General features: G+C 35.6%; 2 protein-coding genes across 6 annotated transcripts; one reads left to right on the top strand and one right to left on the bottom strand.

Annotated features, from left to right (window-relative positions):
• Window positions 1-631: 631 nt before the first annotated feature.
• tmem177 (transmembrane protein 177) lies at window positions 632-2191 on the bottom strand. Its single transcript, XM_082176421.1, has 2 exons — window positions 2053-2191; window positions 632-1768 (listed from the first exon to the last, which is right to left on the bottom strand). The coding sequence occupies exon 2, from the start codon at window positions 1743-1745 to the stop codon at window positions 813-815; it is 933 nt and encodes a 310-aa protein (XP_082032547.1). The 5' UTR covers window positions 1746-1768; window positions 2053-2191; the 3' UTR covers window positions 632-812.
• Window positions 2192-2710: 519 nt separating this feature from the next.
• mrasa (muscle RAS oncogene homolog a) lies at window positions 2711-15309 on the top strand. Of its 5 annotated transcripts, none has more exons than XM_082176430.1 (7): window positions 2711-3129; window positions 4106-4589; window positions 5483-5689; window positions 11237-11390; window positions 11500-11599; window positions 12491-12570; window positions 12749-15309. In XM_082176430.1, exons 3-7 carry the CDS (start codon window positions 5497-5499, stop codon window positions 12846-12848), a joined length of 627 nt encoding a protein of 208 aa, XP_082032556.1. In that variant the 5' UTR covers window positions 2711-3129; window positions 4106-4589; window positions 5483-5496; the 3' UTR covers window positions 12849-15309. The 5 variants fall into 5 exon arrangements, with proteins under 5 accessions (XP_082032556.1, XP_082032557.1, XP_082032555.1 ...); XM_082176431.1 differs by lacking the exon at window positions 4106-4589 and having other exon boundaries at window positions 2711-2983; window positions 3071-3129; XM_082176432.1 differs by lacking the exon at window positions 4106-4589 and having other exon boundaries at window positions 2753-2812; window positions 3071-3129.
• The last annotated feature ends 2382 nt before the right edge of the window (window positions 15310-17691 follow it).

The following is a 17691-nucleotide window of genomic DNA, read 5'->3' on the forward strand; positions in this document are numbered from 1 at the left end:
TTATACACAGTACATGCACATATATTATGTAAACACACACTTTTATTTTAGATGCGATTAATCGATGCCCAGCACTACTTTATTTATAATGTTATTAATATTGTTTAATATACTATTATTTGTAGGCCCTGTACTGTTTTCAAATGTCAAAAAAGTCTAAATTGTATAGAAATAAAAAGTATGCTTTTAGTTTGAAATGAGCTATTATCTAGAGGGGAAAAAAACATACAGTAAAACACTGTTCAGAGAGCCATAAAAGGGCTGACACTGCAGAAAGCCAAACCTACTGGAAATGTCATTACAGAATAAGTGATCTAGTATGCAAACATTGGGAAATGTCCACACCCAAAGTGTGCTTCGGCAAGATTGCCTCTCAAACATCTTTTGGCATCCATCCTTCGGCTGACTGTCACTCACTAAGGTTTTTATGTAGGCATGTGCCAGCAGCAAATATTTTTTTTAAATGTGACCAAAACTATATTCTGTTCCATGATCATTTAGATTTAAAATACAGTACTAAAAGGAAGAATAGGAATTTTGTAATAATCTCAGTGTCATATGTCATTGTGCGATGACTTAGAAAAATATATATGGCATATTGTTTACATAATATATACAGCCAGTAGCCTAGTGTCATTAAACATAAGTTTGTTTATTCATGTGAAAAAAGACAATGGTATCCAGTGGTGTGTTGTACCATTTCAATCGCATTGTAAATATACAGTCTAATTTACAAACACAGTATGATTTTCACATGTTAAAATCCAAGAGATAATCATTCACATATAAGATTTTAAATATATTTGGGCAGCTCATACTTTTTCATTTTTCAAAACATTTAAAATCCCATCCCGTCTAGATGTGTAAGTTGCATGTCTGAGTTGCAGCAGGTGCCCAGGAAACAAGTTTCCACTGGGGGCGTACATCTCTTCCCCTTTAGGGCCCATCAGAGAGCGCAGGGTCTTGTTCCGTGTCAAGATTTTCTCATAGAACTCTAAGCCACCCTTTGCATAATCGCTAGACAGACATGCCGCACGGTGATCCGAGCTGTAGTCTAACCACTGGCTCAGAGCATCAGAAGTCATGATATACGACACAACTCCTAAACCCAGTGCAACCACATTAACACCGACCCTGAAGATGATGGACCCAGCCTGAAGCCCAAAGATCTGCTTGAGGGCTACGCTATATATACAAGCTCCGGCCAGACATGCTGGAGCCACTGCAGCGTGCAACACGGGACCCCCCGCCCCCAGTCGGGCCACTTCTCGGGCTATAGCAAACTTCTGCGCCTCTGGAGAGAACACCAGGGAGTTTTTGAGAGCAATGCCCAAGTTGCTGTCCCAATCCAGCTCTTTGCCATTGATGAGAATAGTGCGATTGGTGATGCCCGCTGGCTCCTCAGTGGTGCTGTTGAAGTTGGCTGGGAGGCCGATCTGTGCTCCAGAGGGAAGCCATGGAACACCAGCCCCTACCGGATGAAAGCCGAAAGAGGCAAATGCACTAAAGGTTTTAGGGGAGCTGACAGCAGAATCTTTCAGAACCTCCTGAAAGACATTCTCAAGCTTCTCTGACAGGCTGGCAGGTTCTCCTTTGTGCCAGGCCTGGTACACTTTTCTGTATGTATGATCTGGGAAAACATGATAAAAAATGTTGGCAGAGAAGACCCCGCCACATCCGACAAGGAGCAGTGGTGTCCGATACTTCTGAATAAACACAGAGAATCTCAGAAAACCCGAAGCCATCTTCTCTTGCTCACCTGGCCAAACTGTCAAGAAAAAATTACTAAATGTATTAATCATAAATGACATAGGCCTAATATTAGCATTTAATAGCAATGTTATCCAATCTTATTAACATGTCATGCATGCTACATATAAATATTGCACATATTCAATGTAGGCTATCGCAATAAGCCCTTCTTTTCCCAACACCTACGTTATTATATTTTTAGAATGCATACATTTTCAGCACATTTTCAAACAAGGTTTTTGTAAAGTCTTTGAAAATAATTGTCCATTAAAGAGCATAAAACCATTAGTATTCTCTTACTTGCTACTTTGTTTTCATTCTCACAAGGACAGCACGTTGAGTGTTATGGAATCACAACTTTACGACACTTTTACGACACCACGGACGATGTGCGGACTCGAATAGAATAAGGATTAGAATAGAAATAAGAGTGTATAAATTTGTATTACTAAAATGGGTGTGAACAGGTACATATATAAATTAAATTTGACAAATTTTAACTCTTCATTTTGTATTTATAAATGAGTGACTATCAGCGTAGTCTAAATATAATCATATTTGAATATATATCCATTTAGACAAAACATGTCCCAATGGAGGAGTTACAAGCTTAGGACATTTCTTGTCTTATGTATTGAACTTGATCTAACACGAGCACGCGTTCACAACAGACACTTATTTATTTCACACGGATGTAAGCGCAACTTTTTGTCTGTTGTTCAACCTCATCCAATTGTGACAAATGACAACGCCTACACTTTTCTTCTTTTTAAAAAATAATTTTAAAAGTTACAATTATCTGTCAAGTATCGTCTTTGTAAGATAAATAGAGAAAACGTAGAGAAAGGTATTTTTAATGTCCACTGAAATGTTTATTTTGCACCTCATAATATATCTTATAAATCGTACTGTAATAATATAAATTTATCTGCCGCTTTAAAAGTGATGATGAGGCTTCACACAGAGGAACAGTCCATTTGCGTGTGGGGAAGAAAGAGTCTTCCGTGTATTCGACGATGTACATGTTTTGAAGAAGACGGTGTTTTAGGAAAAGATCTGGGTATATATCCACGGTTGTTTGTATCAGATGTATAATGCTGCCAGACAAACAAAACAGTGCTGCTATATAAGAGTGGCAAAAGAAACGCATCCACCCCATCGAAACCATGCTATTTATAGCATCAGCAGTTGCGATGTGAAGTTTGTTACTCCGTAATTTCATAAGGGCGGGGTAAATGTTTTAATATTTCATTTAATCTGTACAGCAGGCCCTGTCTTCACTAAGATTCCGTTGATTATTCTGAACTTAAATATACAGGGATGTCGAGGAGGAGTCGGGATATTTGCACACTTGGTAAATTAACCAACACAGCACTGGTAAGTTTCCTGCCTGCCAGAGTTTGATGATGGTTTTTGATGATCATTGTCAGAAGAATCACACTCATATGTTTAATTTCAGACATAAACGTTTGTCAGTTTACACCCCTCGGGTATAAACTGCGTGTCATTGTTTATAGTCATCAAAGATGTTTAGTAAATGAGACTCTGAAATAAACTCTGAAATCTGAATATTGAGACTGATCTAACAGGATACGTCATCACGCCGCGTTTAATAGTTACGTCATCTGTGATGAAAGGGCGCATGAAACATCCGAGTAATAGAAAGGAAAAAACATCCGAGTAATAGACTATTAAAGCTAAAACTAAAAAAACTGCTTTACATCTGGTGGAAGTGATATAATGATACATTTAGAAAATATATTATCTGTAATAATATTTGGGAAGTTCATGTACATAGAATGAAATGGTCATGTGTACTCATTTCAATCACATAATAAAAAAATCATGCTTTGGTAAATATTAATTAGAAATTTAAAAGCCATAATTATGAGATAAAACAGTAATAATGATATAAAAAGTCGGAATTATTTTATTAAAAAGTCAAAATTGACATACTGATTCATAATTATGCTATTAAAAGTAATGCTATAGCAAATCCTAATTATGAGATTTAAAGTCTAATTATGATATTAGAAATAGAATTATAGGTAAAGTCATAATGACGAAAAGTTGAATTTTAATGTTATAATTATGTTTTTGTAAATTTGTCATAATCTCATCAGTTTATGTAATTGTCCTCCTTTTATAGGCCTATCATAATTTTTACTTTTTATACATTTCTCTGAATGTGAAGTGGTCTATAAGGTAAAACAAGAAAAATAATTTTGAAGCAAATATGAATAGAAAAGTATATGTTAAGCTATCCATATATCATACATAATATCACTGTTTATAACTATTTAATTATTTAAACTTAGTATAACTGTGATTATTTCACAATTTCTTCATTTAGGAAAGTTAAAACTCACAGTGACACTTTATCATTGCACTTTATCAACCACTTTGAATTGACTTCCTGATGAAGAAAATCTGAAACACTGAAAAAGACTTTCCACTCAAGAAAAAAGTCATATGGAATGACACGATGGAGTAAATAACAATTTTCATTTTTTGGGCGAACTGTGCATGATGCCTACACCTACAGTACATGAAGTGTTAGCTTGTCATCTTAAGAGGTCAGTTTGGGGTCTCTCTCATGGGTGTGTCTGATCGAGAGGTGTCTCATAGTTTCCTTATGAAAGAGAGATCAGGCCTGCTGGAATTAGGAAGGAAGTTTACTCCTTCCTCACATTGTGGACCGCAGGAAGGGGAGGCCGTCACCCACTGACAGACTTTTCCTCCTGAATAGCCCACAGTGCCCTGCTCACGGGCCAGGCAAACACTTACTCATTAACCTAGCTGAGTTCCTCTTCTTTCTGCTAGAGTTGTCTTTTTAGGTAAGAAAATGTGTTTTTACTTATTTTATTATTATTTATTATTGTATAACCTGTAGGTACAAATTGCTATTTCACTATAACTCTGTACATAATAACATTGGGGAACTTGCTTAAGAATCGTGCTAATAGTTTAACACAGCCAGTCCTTGTTTTCTTGTCATTTGTTGGATATTAGTAAATTAATTATTAATTTATAATTTTTTGATTGCCATAAATTGCAATAAAATATAATGCTTGTAGGTTTTTATTTATAGCTTATATATATATATATTTATATATATATATATATATATATATATATATATATATATATATATATATATATATATATATATATGAGATCCGTATACATGTATAGAAATGTGTGTGCATATGTGGTGCATTTGTACTTTATGGTACATTTTGTATATTTATTTTTTGGTCTATGCTAGGATTAAGGATACTTTTTGTATTTAAAGACACATTTGCAGGGATAGATCTGATCTTTTATAAATAATATATGAATATCATCAACATGTTTACATTTTTTCTCATCCTCAAATATAAACTTCATGGAGCTTTAATAGAGTGTAGCCTAATTCTTTTTTCTTTTCTTTTTTTATTACCGTAAACAAAAATAAAGTAGACTTGGGCTTTGAAGATTCAAGGCTTGTGTTGTGCAGAAAATAACAGCAATTACAAAGAAGCACAATGTCTGCGTCTAGACCATATCCCTCTATCCTAAATTAGCTCTCTGCAGAACTGTTCCCAAACCACACAAAACCTCATTTAAACTTGTTATCCATACTTTGAGCTTCTTTATTTCACATAAAACTCAAGAGGTGCTCATAACTGTCCTCAATGCTTGGGCCTAAATGGTGTTCAAGGATCAGATTCTTCTCTCCTCTCCTCAGGTGTAGCTGTTATCATGGCAACCAGCGCGGTCCCTAGCGACAACCTCCCGACGTACAAATTGGTGGTTGTTGGAGACGGAGGCGTAGGAAAAAGTGCTCTTACCATCCAGTTTTTCCAAAAGATTTTTGTGCCAGATTACGATCCTACTATTGAAGACTCCTACTTGAAACACACAGAGATTGATGGCCAGTGGGCTATTTTGGATGGTATGTGCCAATACCTCATTATTATCTGAAGTGTTTTTCTGTATTATTTATAAGTAACACTCATGCTTTTAGTGCTCTCATATTGTTATGCGTATTTGCAGCCTTATCAGTAGACCTACCATATATCAAGCTTTTAGCCTAATTACGGCACAACAAAAGTCATGCCTAATGGAAAATCCGGCTAAAATGAGCTTCAGTTGCTTGCCATTTTAAATTATTTCTAACTGATTGAAGTTGGTCAGTTATAGTCATTAGTTTAGATAAAATAATACAAAATGGTAAAATGTACTGAATTTGACATTCTGCTTTGTAAAAAATACTCTGAGACAGGGTAGAATTTTTTTTTGAGAGAATCGTTTTTTTAATATATATATATATATATATATATATATATATATATATATATATATATATATATATATATATATATATATATATATATATATATATATATAGTACCGGTAAATATACTGTATTCCTGTGATGGCAAAGCTGAATTTTGTCTTAAGCGTCACATGATCCTTCAGAAATATGCTGATTTGGTGCTAAAGAAACTTTTATCAATGTTAAACATAGTTCTGCTGCTTAACATTTTTGTAGAAACTGTTTATTTTTATTTATTTTTCAGGATTCTTTGATGAATAGAAACTTCAAAAGAACAGCATTTATTATAAATATAACTTTTTTGGTCATATTTATTAATTTCATAAATTTCTTTTTTTCTTTTTTATCAATTTAATGTGCCTTTGTTAAATGAAAGTATTATTTTTTTATTTTATTTTTTTATATTAGTTACCCCAAACTTTTGAATGGCAGTGTATTATGATTTCAAAAAACAAAAAATAATAATAATAATTAAGCAGCTAAAACTGTTTTCAACATTGATGATAATAACAAATGATCTTAGAATGCTTTCTGAATGATTATGTGACACTGGAGACTGGAGTAATGGTAAATTCAGCTTTGCCATCACAGGATTTTAATGAACATAATGAAACATTTTAAAATATATTACAACAGAAACCAGTTAATTTAAATTGTAATAATATTTCACAGTATTACTGTTTTTACTGTATTTTTGATCAAATGCAGCTTTTGTCAGATTAATAGACTACTTTCAAAAACATTAAAAAAAACGTAATTTATACTGTGTATGTATATACAGTTGCAATCAAAATTATTCAACCCCCATTGCAAACTAGGTTTATTGGCAAGATACAGACTTTCAGCTGTTTGCAATGAACAAATCAAACAAAAGTAATTGAAATAGCTCAACACAACAAATGTTTCAAGTGGTTTCCCCAAATTCAACTTAAAATGCAACTTTTTATGACTTCTGCAGTCTCAAAATCATTCAACCCCTTCATGGCAAGCATCTTTAGTACTTAGTAGAACACCCTATTGCTTTTATGACCTGCTGCAAATGAGATCTTTAACCAGACACCAGCTTCTGGCAGCGTTTCTGAGGAATCTTAGCCCATTCCTCATGAGCAATGGCCTCCAGTTCATTAATATTCTTGGGTTTGTGTGCTGCAACTGCCTTCTTCAAATCCCACCAGAGATTTTCTATAGGGTTAAAGTCAGGTGACTGTGATGGCCACTGTTGAATCTTCCAGGACTTCTTCTGCAACCAAGCCTTGGTGGAATTTGAGGTATGCTTGGGATCATTGTCCTGTTTGAAGGTCCAATGACGCCCAAGCTTCAGCTTCCTCACTGACAACTTGACGTTTTCTCCTAGGATTTCCTGATACTTCAATAAATAGATAGATAGCTCGATTTTTTTATTTGTCCTCGAGAGGAAATTTGTTTCCACCGTAGATGCGTACATAACACAAACACACATAACTTGTTAAATTATTAACATATCATAATACCATCAAAAATAGTTGCTGACATAAAAAAATAAATAAAAAAAACCCAACAAGAGAGCATACATGACGTATCAATGGCCATTTTAGAGCTCGTATAGATACAGCAACAAAACTCTTACTATACCTGGCCTTTCTACACATCGGTAACCTATACCTACGGCCAGAAGGCAGGGGGATAAAATATTTGTAAAGTGGGTGGTCTGAGTCGGTTAAGATTTTTTTAGCCTTTTGCAACGTAAATGTCGAGACACTATCCGATAAATTAGGGGTAGGGATACCAATAATTTTCCTTGCTAAATAAGTTATCTTTAATAATTTGTTCTTGTTGGTAACTGTTAGCATATGAAAAAAAACTAATGGCACCATAAGTAAGAACTGGCTCAATAATACTGCGATACAAAAGAAGAAGAAGACGTGGCTGAACAGACAAGTGTCTAAGTTTACGAATAGCTGTCAGTCTTTGTTGACAGCACTTGTAAACCCCTAGTGTGTGCTGGTTGAAGTTGGGAATTTGATCCAAAATAATTCCGAGATATTTGAAATACTCTACCCTTTCAACTATCTCTCCGTTAATGGTAATGCTAGAAGCATGGATCTGTGTTTTTGGGGAGCTAAAGACCAGTTCCTTAGTCTTTGAAATATTGAGGTGCAGAAAGTTTCTAAAACGTACTAAAATGGGCTATAGAACGTTGATAGTCCAAAAAAGAGTCATTGTCCTTATTAAGCAGAGCAAGAATGGCTGTATCATCTGCATATTTAAAGTAATGAGTAATGGTAAATGGACTCTGACAGTCATTTGTGTAGAATATAAAGGAATGTGCTAAGTACGCACCCCTGGGGGGTGCCAGTATTAAGAACAATGGTTGTTAAGACCATTGTTGGTTCTTAACAAAATGGTTTGTTAAGAACAAATCCATCTAGCCTTCCACACGCTGCAGGTTTTCAGTGCCAGAGGATGCAAATCAGCCCCAGAGCATCACCGAGCCCCACCATGCTTAACTTTAGGCAGAGTGTTCATTTCAGCATATGCTTCATTATTCTTCCTCCAGACATACCGCTGATCCATAGGGCCAAAAAGTTCCATCTTTTTGTTTCGATTTTGTTTCATCGCTCCACAGAACAGAATTTCCAAACTTCTGTGGCTTATTTATATGATTTTGAGCAAATTGGAGCCGACTTTTCTTGTGCTTTTGGGTTAGTAGTGGTATAATTCTTGGAGTTCTGGCATGCGTTTAGTTCGCACCTTACTGTGCAGCTGAAACCTCAGTGCCTGTTGCCACCAAGTCTTGCTGCAGGTCTTTTGCAGTCACTCAAGGGTTTTCTGAAACTGCCTTCTCAGAAAAGTAAACTGTACCTTCTGCACAATTAATCGCAATGAAACCGCACGCGATTTGACAATGGCTGTGATTATTTTATGCGCAGTTTGTCAGTGCGGTGCGGTGATCGGTGGTAAATGCTGCTCCATCTGAAAGTCAGAGGGCGATCTCACGCAGACACGTCATATAAGCTACGCCGCAGCAGAAGTACGATAACGCGCATCATTCAAGGAAATCCCTATCGCTGTAGCTGAATAAACAGAAGATTGAAACACTTTGATCGATTGAACATGACTTATAAACACTTGACTGCCTTATTCTGTATAAGAAGCCACATCATCTCACAGAAGGATGCTCAACTGTCTTTATGAAGTGAGTTTGGAGGAAAAGCATGTTATTAAATGTTGTCTTTTGTTGGACAAGAAGTTCATAAATGTTCTCATGTTTGGAAAGATGTTTGATGCGTGTTGCTTTTTCAAATGCACGTTATAAGTTACTCAAACTCGCAGTGCTTTCGCGATAAGCTAAATCGGTTTAAGTGTGATTACATGGAAATTGCGATTAATCGTGCAGCCCTAGTTGCAGCTGTTGATAGCTGCCTTTTTCTGCCCCGTCCAGGTAGTGTAAACCACTGTTCCTTTAACTTTGAACTCGCAAACTATGCTTCTAACTGTGTCTCTAGGAACATTTAGTGCCTTCAGTATCTTTTTGTATCCTGTTCCTTGTTTGTGAAGGGTGATGAAATCTTCTCTTAACTTTTTGGACTATTCTTTTGACTTAGCCATACAGTATTTCTAGCTTGCAGTCAAATGTGACACTCAACAAACCTAGTCAGTTCAGATATTTTGTTTGTTCTAGCTCAAGCACACCTGGTGCAACTAATGAAGCCCTTGATTAGTTGCATCAGGTGTGCTTGAGACAACACCTTTTTTGCAGATTTGTGCTGTTTTGAGGGATTCTATTCAGGGTAGGGCTTTGACTCCGAACTTCGTTATTCTAATATAATTTGAATATTTAAAAAAATAATGATATTCGAACGAATATTAGGCAGCCTTTAAAATTCGAACCTGTTATGGGCATTATTTTTTGTAAATGTGTTTGCTTGTAAACGTTGTTTTCAATTCAGATTCCGAGGCTTTTTCACGCCTGGTTAAGTTGTGAATCGCGAGCTCATTAGCAAGGCTATTATTGGTCATCTGGGCTCCTGTAGGTGACGTTAGCATCCTGGTTAGTGCCTATTTTGCATACCAAAACAATGGCCGCGCCAACGGCTACAACAACCACGGCTGACGAGGAGTTCGAAATCTACACTCCTGACAATTTGAAAAGCAACGTGTGGCGCTACTTTGGGTTTCCAAAGAAACCAGTAGCACCTCACTGCAGTACACGAGATCCAGGGGGTGGAGTTGGATCCAGATCTAAGGGGTGGAGATTGGTAGGTTTAGGGGTGGGTTTAGGGATCAGGGGGTGGAGATTGGTAGGTTTAGGGGTGGGTTTAGGGATCAGGGGGTGGAGATGGGTAGGTTTAGGGGTGGGTTTAGGGATCAGGGGGTGGAGATGGGTAGGTTTAGGTATATGTAAGGTGGGAGGAGTTGGATCTGGATCCTACTCCTCCCCCTGGATTTTGTGTACTGCAGTGAGGACCATCTCAAAGAAACGGGGAAAAATCATGAGTAAGGACAAAGTGATGTGTAAAATATGTAGGACCAAACTCACATACCACGCGACGACCAGCAACATGAGGCCCACCTGTCAACACTGCATCCCGGCAAGCTGGAAGAGGAGGAGGGGGAGGGATCGGGGGAGAGGCAGGCCAGAATCGACTCCATGCTTTCTCCGTCAAAATATTATTAATAAATATTAGAATATATTTGAATATTAATATTAATAAACAAACAAACTTCGAATATGATTTTTGGGCAAAAGTCAAAGCCCTAATTCAGGGGGTTGAATAATTTTTAAGCTGCAGAAGTCATTAAAAGTTGCATTTTCAGTTAAATTTGGGGAAACCACTTGAAACATTTGTTGTGTTGAGCTATTTCAATTACTTTTGTTTTATTTGTTCATTGCAAACAGCTGAAAGTCTGTAAATGTTGCCAATAAACCTGATTTGCAATGGGGGTTGAATAATTTTGATTGCAACTGTATACATACAGTATACATATATATATATATATATATATATACACACATATACTTTATATATATATATATATATATATATATATATATATATACTTTATATATACATACTGTATATACACACATACATACAGACATACATGCATACAGAGAGACATTCTGTAAACATTTTCCAGATAATATTTTACACATATTATGTTTACCTTTGCTCCTTGCAGTTTTAGACACAGCAGGTCAAGAGGAATTTAGTGCCATGCGAGAGCAGTACATGAGGACTGGTGACGGATTCCTCATTGTGTTCTCTGTGACAGACAAGGCCAGCTTTGAACACGTCGACCGGTTTCACCAGCTCATCCTTCGAGTGAAAGACCGGTCAGAGATCATGTTTACTTCATACAAAACTCAAGACCACTACACATATTTGACTAGACTTCTCCTAACAAAAACATTCTAAGTAAAGTTTCTTTCGTGTCTGCACCAGAGAGTCTTTCCCCATGGTTTTGGTGGCTAACAAAGTGGACCTGGTGCATCTGAGGAAAGTGACAAATGAACAGGGCTGTGAGATGGCCGCCAAACACAACGTGAGTCCGTCAGATATCGATGCACTACTTTATGTGAGAATGACAATTTTCAGTGTGTGTGCCTGTGTGTGTGTTTGTGTTGACTGACAGTGGTTAAAGGGTTAGTTCACCCAAAAATGAAAATTCTGTCATAATATACTCACCCCATTTCAAACCTGTATTACTTTCTTCTGTAGAAGGGGAGATTTTCAGTGAATAACACTCAAATTTCAGTCTGTACTACAACTACAAATTTTACGGTGCTTTTTTATGTCATTTTTGGAGCATGCAGCCGCACGCATAAACACTATAGATATACACTACCCTTCAAAACTTTGGGGTCAGTAAGATTTGTTAATGTTTTCAAAAGAAGTCTCTTTATGCTCGCCTAGACTGCATTTATTTGATAAAAAATGTATTACAGTGAGATGATAATATATTAATAATGTAAAATATTATTACAATTTAAAACTATTATCTACTATAACTACACTATAACTATTTTATATATTTTTTTACATGAATTTTCAGCATCATTACTTCAGTCTTCAGAGTCACATGATCCTTCAGAAATCATTCTAATATGTTGATTTTGTGATATGTTAACAGAAAAGATATGTTGAAAAAAAATTGTTACTAATGTCACTTGATCAATTATAGCATTCTTGCTGAGATAAGGTTTTGATTTCTTTGGAAAAATTCTAATCTTACTGACTCCAAACTTTTGAACAGTACTGTATTTTTGTAATTATTCTGATATTGTATACATCCTTAACAGTTTATCTAAGATCTTAAAGAAAAAAATATCAAATTTACGGTCACACAAGTGTTTATCTCCTACTCTTTTTAAAGGCTGAAGTAAATGCGAGTGACTTCATTGCAGTAATTTGCATTTCTTACCTATTTCTTTAGATTACTTACATTGAAACAAGTGCCAAGGATCCCCCAATGAATGTGGAAAGAGCTTTCCATGAACTAGTCAGAGTTATCAGGTGAATAAAATCTCACATTTTTCAGGGGTTTGTCTTCTCATAATGATGTACAGTAAAATATAAAAACATAATCTATTTCTGCCTACCCAGACAGCATTTTGGGGCATTATAGGTGCAGTTAAAAGTTTCAGAGTTTTTATATTAAAATGTCCCTTTCATTCATGCTTTGCCTTTTTAGACAGCAAGTTCCAGAGCATATTCTGAAAAACAAGAAAAAGACAAAGTGGCGTGGAGACAGAGCCATGAGTTCTCACAAGCTTCACTGTGTGATACTGTGATATTGAGTCTCTTCTGTTGAAATCATCAGCGTTTGGCAAGATAAAATGCCAGAGAGGACTGACTAGAGATCTGCACTAATCAGAGGACCACAGACTTTATCAAACTAGAACTGGCATGAAGCCATACTATCTCTTCCTGTCTCAGGGAAGCAAATTAGGTCAGTGAAGGAATCACTACTGCCAGACAAAGGAGGAACAATCAGGTCAACACGTCCTAATGGAAGCACTGCCTGAAACAACAAAGATCACAGCCAATCAGAACATGTTTGATGTTTAATATACTATTTGAAGCTAAATTTTAGTCCAGTGAGATTGCACTGTGGGTGGAGCTACCCAGATAGATGCATCAAAACCGAAACCATACACCGCAATAGTTTACGCACCTACATCAAATTATGTGCAGCTTCCAAAACGCTCATATAATTATGTGGATGATTGTTTTGTAGAGCTGTCTAAACATTTTATTTTCAGTAGTTACTTACCACAAATATGAAGGGATAATGTTGTTTTAACCTTCAAAAAGAGCTCAAATAAACCTTACAAATGGATATTTATTCGCAAAGGAATATGTAGCTATAGTCAAACTTCTTTGACTTTTAGTGTCATAGAGTGTTAGATGCGTCTTCAATATGGCCTTTACTGTTAAGCACAAAAAGTACTTAAAACGTTGGATGGGCTCATTGCACTAGCAGACAAATGCAAGTCTTTTTGCACTTTCAGTATTTGCTCGTTGGCTTTTGCTGTTTAACATGCTGTTTAAAGTTGAATTGTGATGTTAAAGACGTATGTATTGAATTTTGTTGCACACTTTGCAGGTGCTCTAAGCCTTTTTTTTATAGTACCACACAGAAAAATCCCCACTACTTAACAGATGCCACTGAAATACTTCCTTAGAAATCTCACGTCCGTCCCTGTGACAGCTCTGTGGGCAGTATTAAAAAAAAGAGTGAGCGTTTTTTCAGAAACACTGCTTTGAATGATTCTGCACCTTCGGATTCGCTGACATATAGAGAGAGTTTCTTGAGTGCCACATCAGCATATCAGAATCATTTCTGAAGGATCATGTGACACTGAAGACTGGAGTAATGATGCTGAAAATTCAGCTTTGCCATCATATGAATACATTTCATTTTAAAATATGTTCAAATAGAAAACAGTTATTTTTAATTGTAAAAACGTTGCTGTTTTTACTGTATTTTTTATATAAAAGAATGTTGCCAACCCCAAACATGTGAACGGATATAAACCATTAAATTTAGCATTCATTGTGACTGAAGGTTGCCAAGGCAGTGTGAAGAATATAGGTTTTATTCTTGATCAACCTTCAGTATTCAACAGTTTGCCAAACCTCCTGTGCCTCAGTTTCCTCTACATTGGACCAATTTATGTGTCTGTGCCAGTGGGATAAATAATCCGTTTCTTGGCTTATCCAACTGTTCCCAAAGCGCAGGCCTGTAGAAGCTGATCCCATCTGCTGTTAAGCCAAATTATGTGTTGTAATGTTCATAACAGCTTTGCTCTGCGCACCCAATTTTATATTGACAAATAAATAAATCAGTAGCCTAAGGCACAATATCAGACTGTGCTGTGATCTGTTGAATTGGGATTTTTTGGTTTATTTTTTTATTATTTTGAAACATCATGTCTAATCAGCTAGAGAGTTCAACATATCCAGAAGCTCTGTTAGAATTTGTTTAACATTGACATTGGACTAAATTGACAGTATATGGAGATGAATTTCCACAGGTGAATAGATGCCTCACAATGACTCTCTGGCTTGATTTATATAAGGTTAAATAAAAGTAAAATCACAGTAATCTGACAGTACATTCCATTTTGCTCCCCTAGAAATATTATGTATTTGTTTTTCCTTTGGTTGGTCAATTACATTAAACGCTTCATAATTAGAACACTGCTATCGGTGATGTCATAAACTGGTGTATTAGACACTAGATCAGAGTTCATACCAATCCAATCCTATGTTATGTATGATATGATAGATCCAGACAAGGTTTGTCTAGCATTAATCATTGTCTGCATGCACTGCTTGTAAATGAGTTGTTTTGCATCCAGAGGTCATCATGGGTCTAATGGGTTTTTCATACTGTGAAGAAAAAAAAAGTTTTATTTGTGAATGAATGGAAAGATTGTTTATTGCATTACTTGACACTTGTTTTACAATGCCATAACTATTTAATCAGTTGTCATCTCTAATCGTCTCTACCATAATGAACAGAACCAACATTTGTTTAATCAGAGAAACATGTCAGGTTTGATATTGTTGTGCAACAGCTCTTTTTTTTTTTCTCACCCTGATAATATTTGAAAGTGTTTGTCAAAGTCATTGTCAAAAAGCTGCTCAAAAGAAAATTACATTTTAATTTGCCTTGGATAAGAAAGTAAAGCTATTATGATGGATTGTTAGTGATGGGGTTTTAAATAAATAATTCTTTATACACAATGTAGCCAAGCATATATTTTTACAAGACGATGACTTGCTTTTGAATGTAAATATTTGTATTAGGTCAGTACGCTATATCTTTACATCTGTAGTAAATGCTTAACGATTTCTTTTTTAATTTATGAAACAAAAAGACACGCTTGCATTTACCAGCAGGTGGCAGTAAAGTACAGATATTTGTATTGATCTGACTCGAGAAAGTTTCATTCGTATCCTACAACAGCGATCAAAATGATCAGTTTCTTCTTGAAAAACTAAAAAGCTGAGGTCTGCAAGAACAATAATAACGTGATAATATAGGCTACAACACAACCATAATAATGTCTTCTTTATTTTTATTTTTAATTTGTATTCTATATTTTATTGCTGAATTGAAATAATTTATTTGACATTTGCCAGTGATAGACAGAACATGAAATATATAGATTTAGATCTATGATCTTATACCTATAAGAGGGGGGAACAGGGTCGGAAGATGATGCAAATCAAATAGCCTATTGTGTAGCCTATATTAGCAGATTCGTTATTAGTATTTGACTATTTTATATGCTCTGTCTTTTTCCTGTGGATTACAAATGAGTCAGTTCTGCTTAATATTGAATTCTGCCTATTCATTAAGAATAAGAATTTGAGTATTTTTAAGTTACAGTGAATTAATTTTGTATCTTATCTCATTCTCTACCAGAAAAACGAGGCTTCAAAGCAACTCTCTTTTTTTTTCTTTTTTTTAGCTTTTTAACACAGTTCCTTAGAGGATTCACTCTGTTCTCTGAGTCTGGCTCTAATATCCATCATAAAATGCTGAGTGTTAGCAAAATATAGATTATGCAATAAAATGTGGATTTTTAAAGAGCTCAGCATTTGATTATTGCTTAAATGAAGCTCTGAGATAACTTGATTCCATAAGTTTGTGGACTCAACATGTACAATCACCAGAATCTGCTAATTAGGAAAAGGTTCAAATATAATTGGTTTGTCTCATGCTTTCCTTGCAAAGCTGCAGTTGCACTCAGCATTATTTTTTTATGTTGAACTAACTGCTAAGACTGTGACCTTAAGAGCCACGTGAAAGGAAACTCAGAATGTCTTATGTCTTCTTTTATCCCTTTTTATTGCATGGTCCATGAAAACTTACACAGACTAACATGTTCTCCTACACAACACACCAATATGTCAGAGTCTTTCAGAAGCAGCTCCTTATGAGTGCTTTTGTTGTATTTTTTTTTCTCCATGAATCATCAAGATTTTATAACCCTCACGTATAGAGTCCTCTTCTCATCTTGAATACCTTGACATCTGCTCCATTCAAAATTCATGCTGTGAATGGACACAAAATATTTCTTTCCAGTAATGCTTGTAAAAGCCATTTGCATTCACTTCTGCATAGTTTTTTTTTTACAGAGCTGCTGACATTTGACTCTTGTGTATTTGATAACAATACCACTTTTGAGTCGGCCTATCAGTTAAATTCTAAGGAATAAAATATAGTCCATTCAAGGCCACAGTCATCCTGCGGAAGTATCCATCTACTAAATAAATAAATGGTATAATGTGTGCAGATGTGAATTTTTGGTATTGTGTTAGATCGTGATGACATTTCTCATGTTTAGGGAAAAGGTTGGATATGACTTGAACTCACTAACAGTTAATAATTAGCTACTAGTCAATTCACTGACCTTAAGTTTTCTCAATGATCAAATACTGAGAAAGTTTGGTAGTGCCATCTAATTAAAAATCAATAACATTACTTTAAAACTTCTTCACTGCTGGTTGCGACGGGGTTCGAGTGTAGGAATAGCGGTTGGCGCTCTATAGGGCCCAAACCAGTTTGCTGCAAGATTTTACCTGGTGCCCCTTGAAACGCAGCCAATTCCACCACTGATCATTGTGTTCATATAATCACACTAGTGCTGCATTATTAACAGAGGTGTAAAATACTTGAGTAATTTTACTTGATTACTGTACTTAAGTATTATTTTGGGGGATTTTTACTTTACTTGAGTACAATTAAAAATCAATACTTTTACTTAATTACATTTTTTAAGAAAAAAAAGTACTTTTTACTCCTTACAATTTTATTTACAGTCAAAAAGTACTTCTTTTTTGGAGATCACTTCATTCTATTTTCCCTTGCTATTACCCAACCAATTGAATTGCGCTGATGCCCAGTTTAATTTAAATGTTATTTATTCGGCCAATGAGATTCGTTTTCACATTCCATGAAATTGGTCAGACATGTTCATTGGTCCTTTGGAAGTGATGTCATGTCGCATCTATAACCACAATGCACACACCTTGACCTGGAAATTAGAGAAATTATTACAGTCAATCAGTGGAAGAAAATGGAGGAAGAACGTGATTCAGCTGCGAACACAGTCCAAA

This window comes from Leuciscus leuciscus, assembly GCF_965113295.1.
Source record: "Leuciscus leuciscus genome assembly, chromosome: 7".
NCBI classification, from domain to species: Eukaryota; Metazoa; Chordata; class Actinopteri; order Cypriniformes; family Leuciscidae; genus Leuciscus; species Leuciscus leuciscus.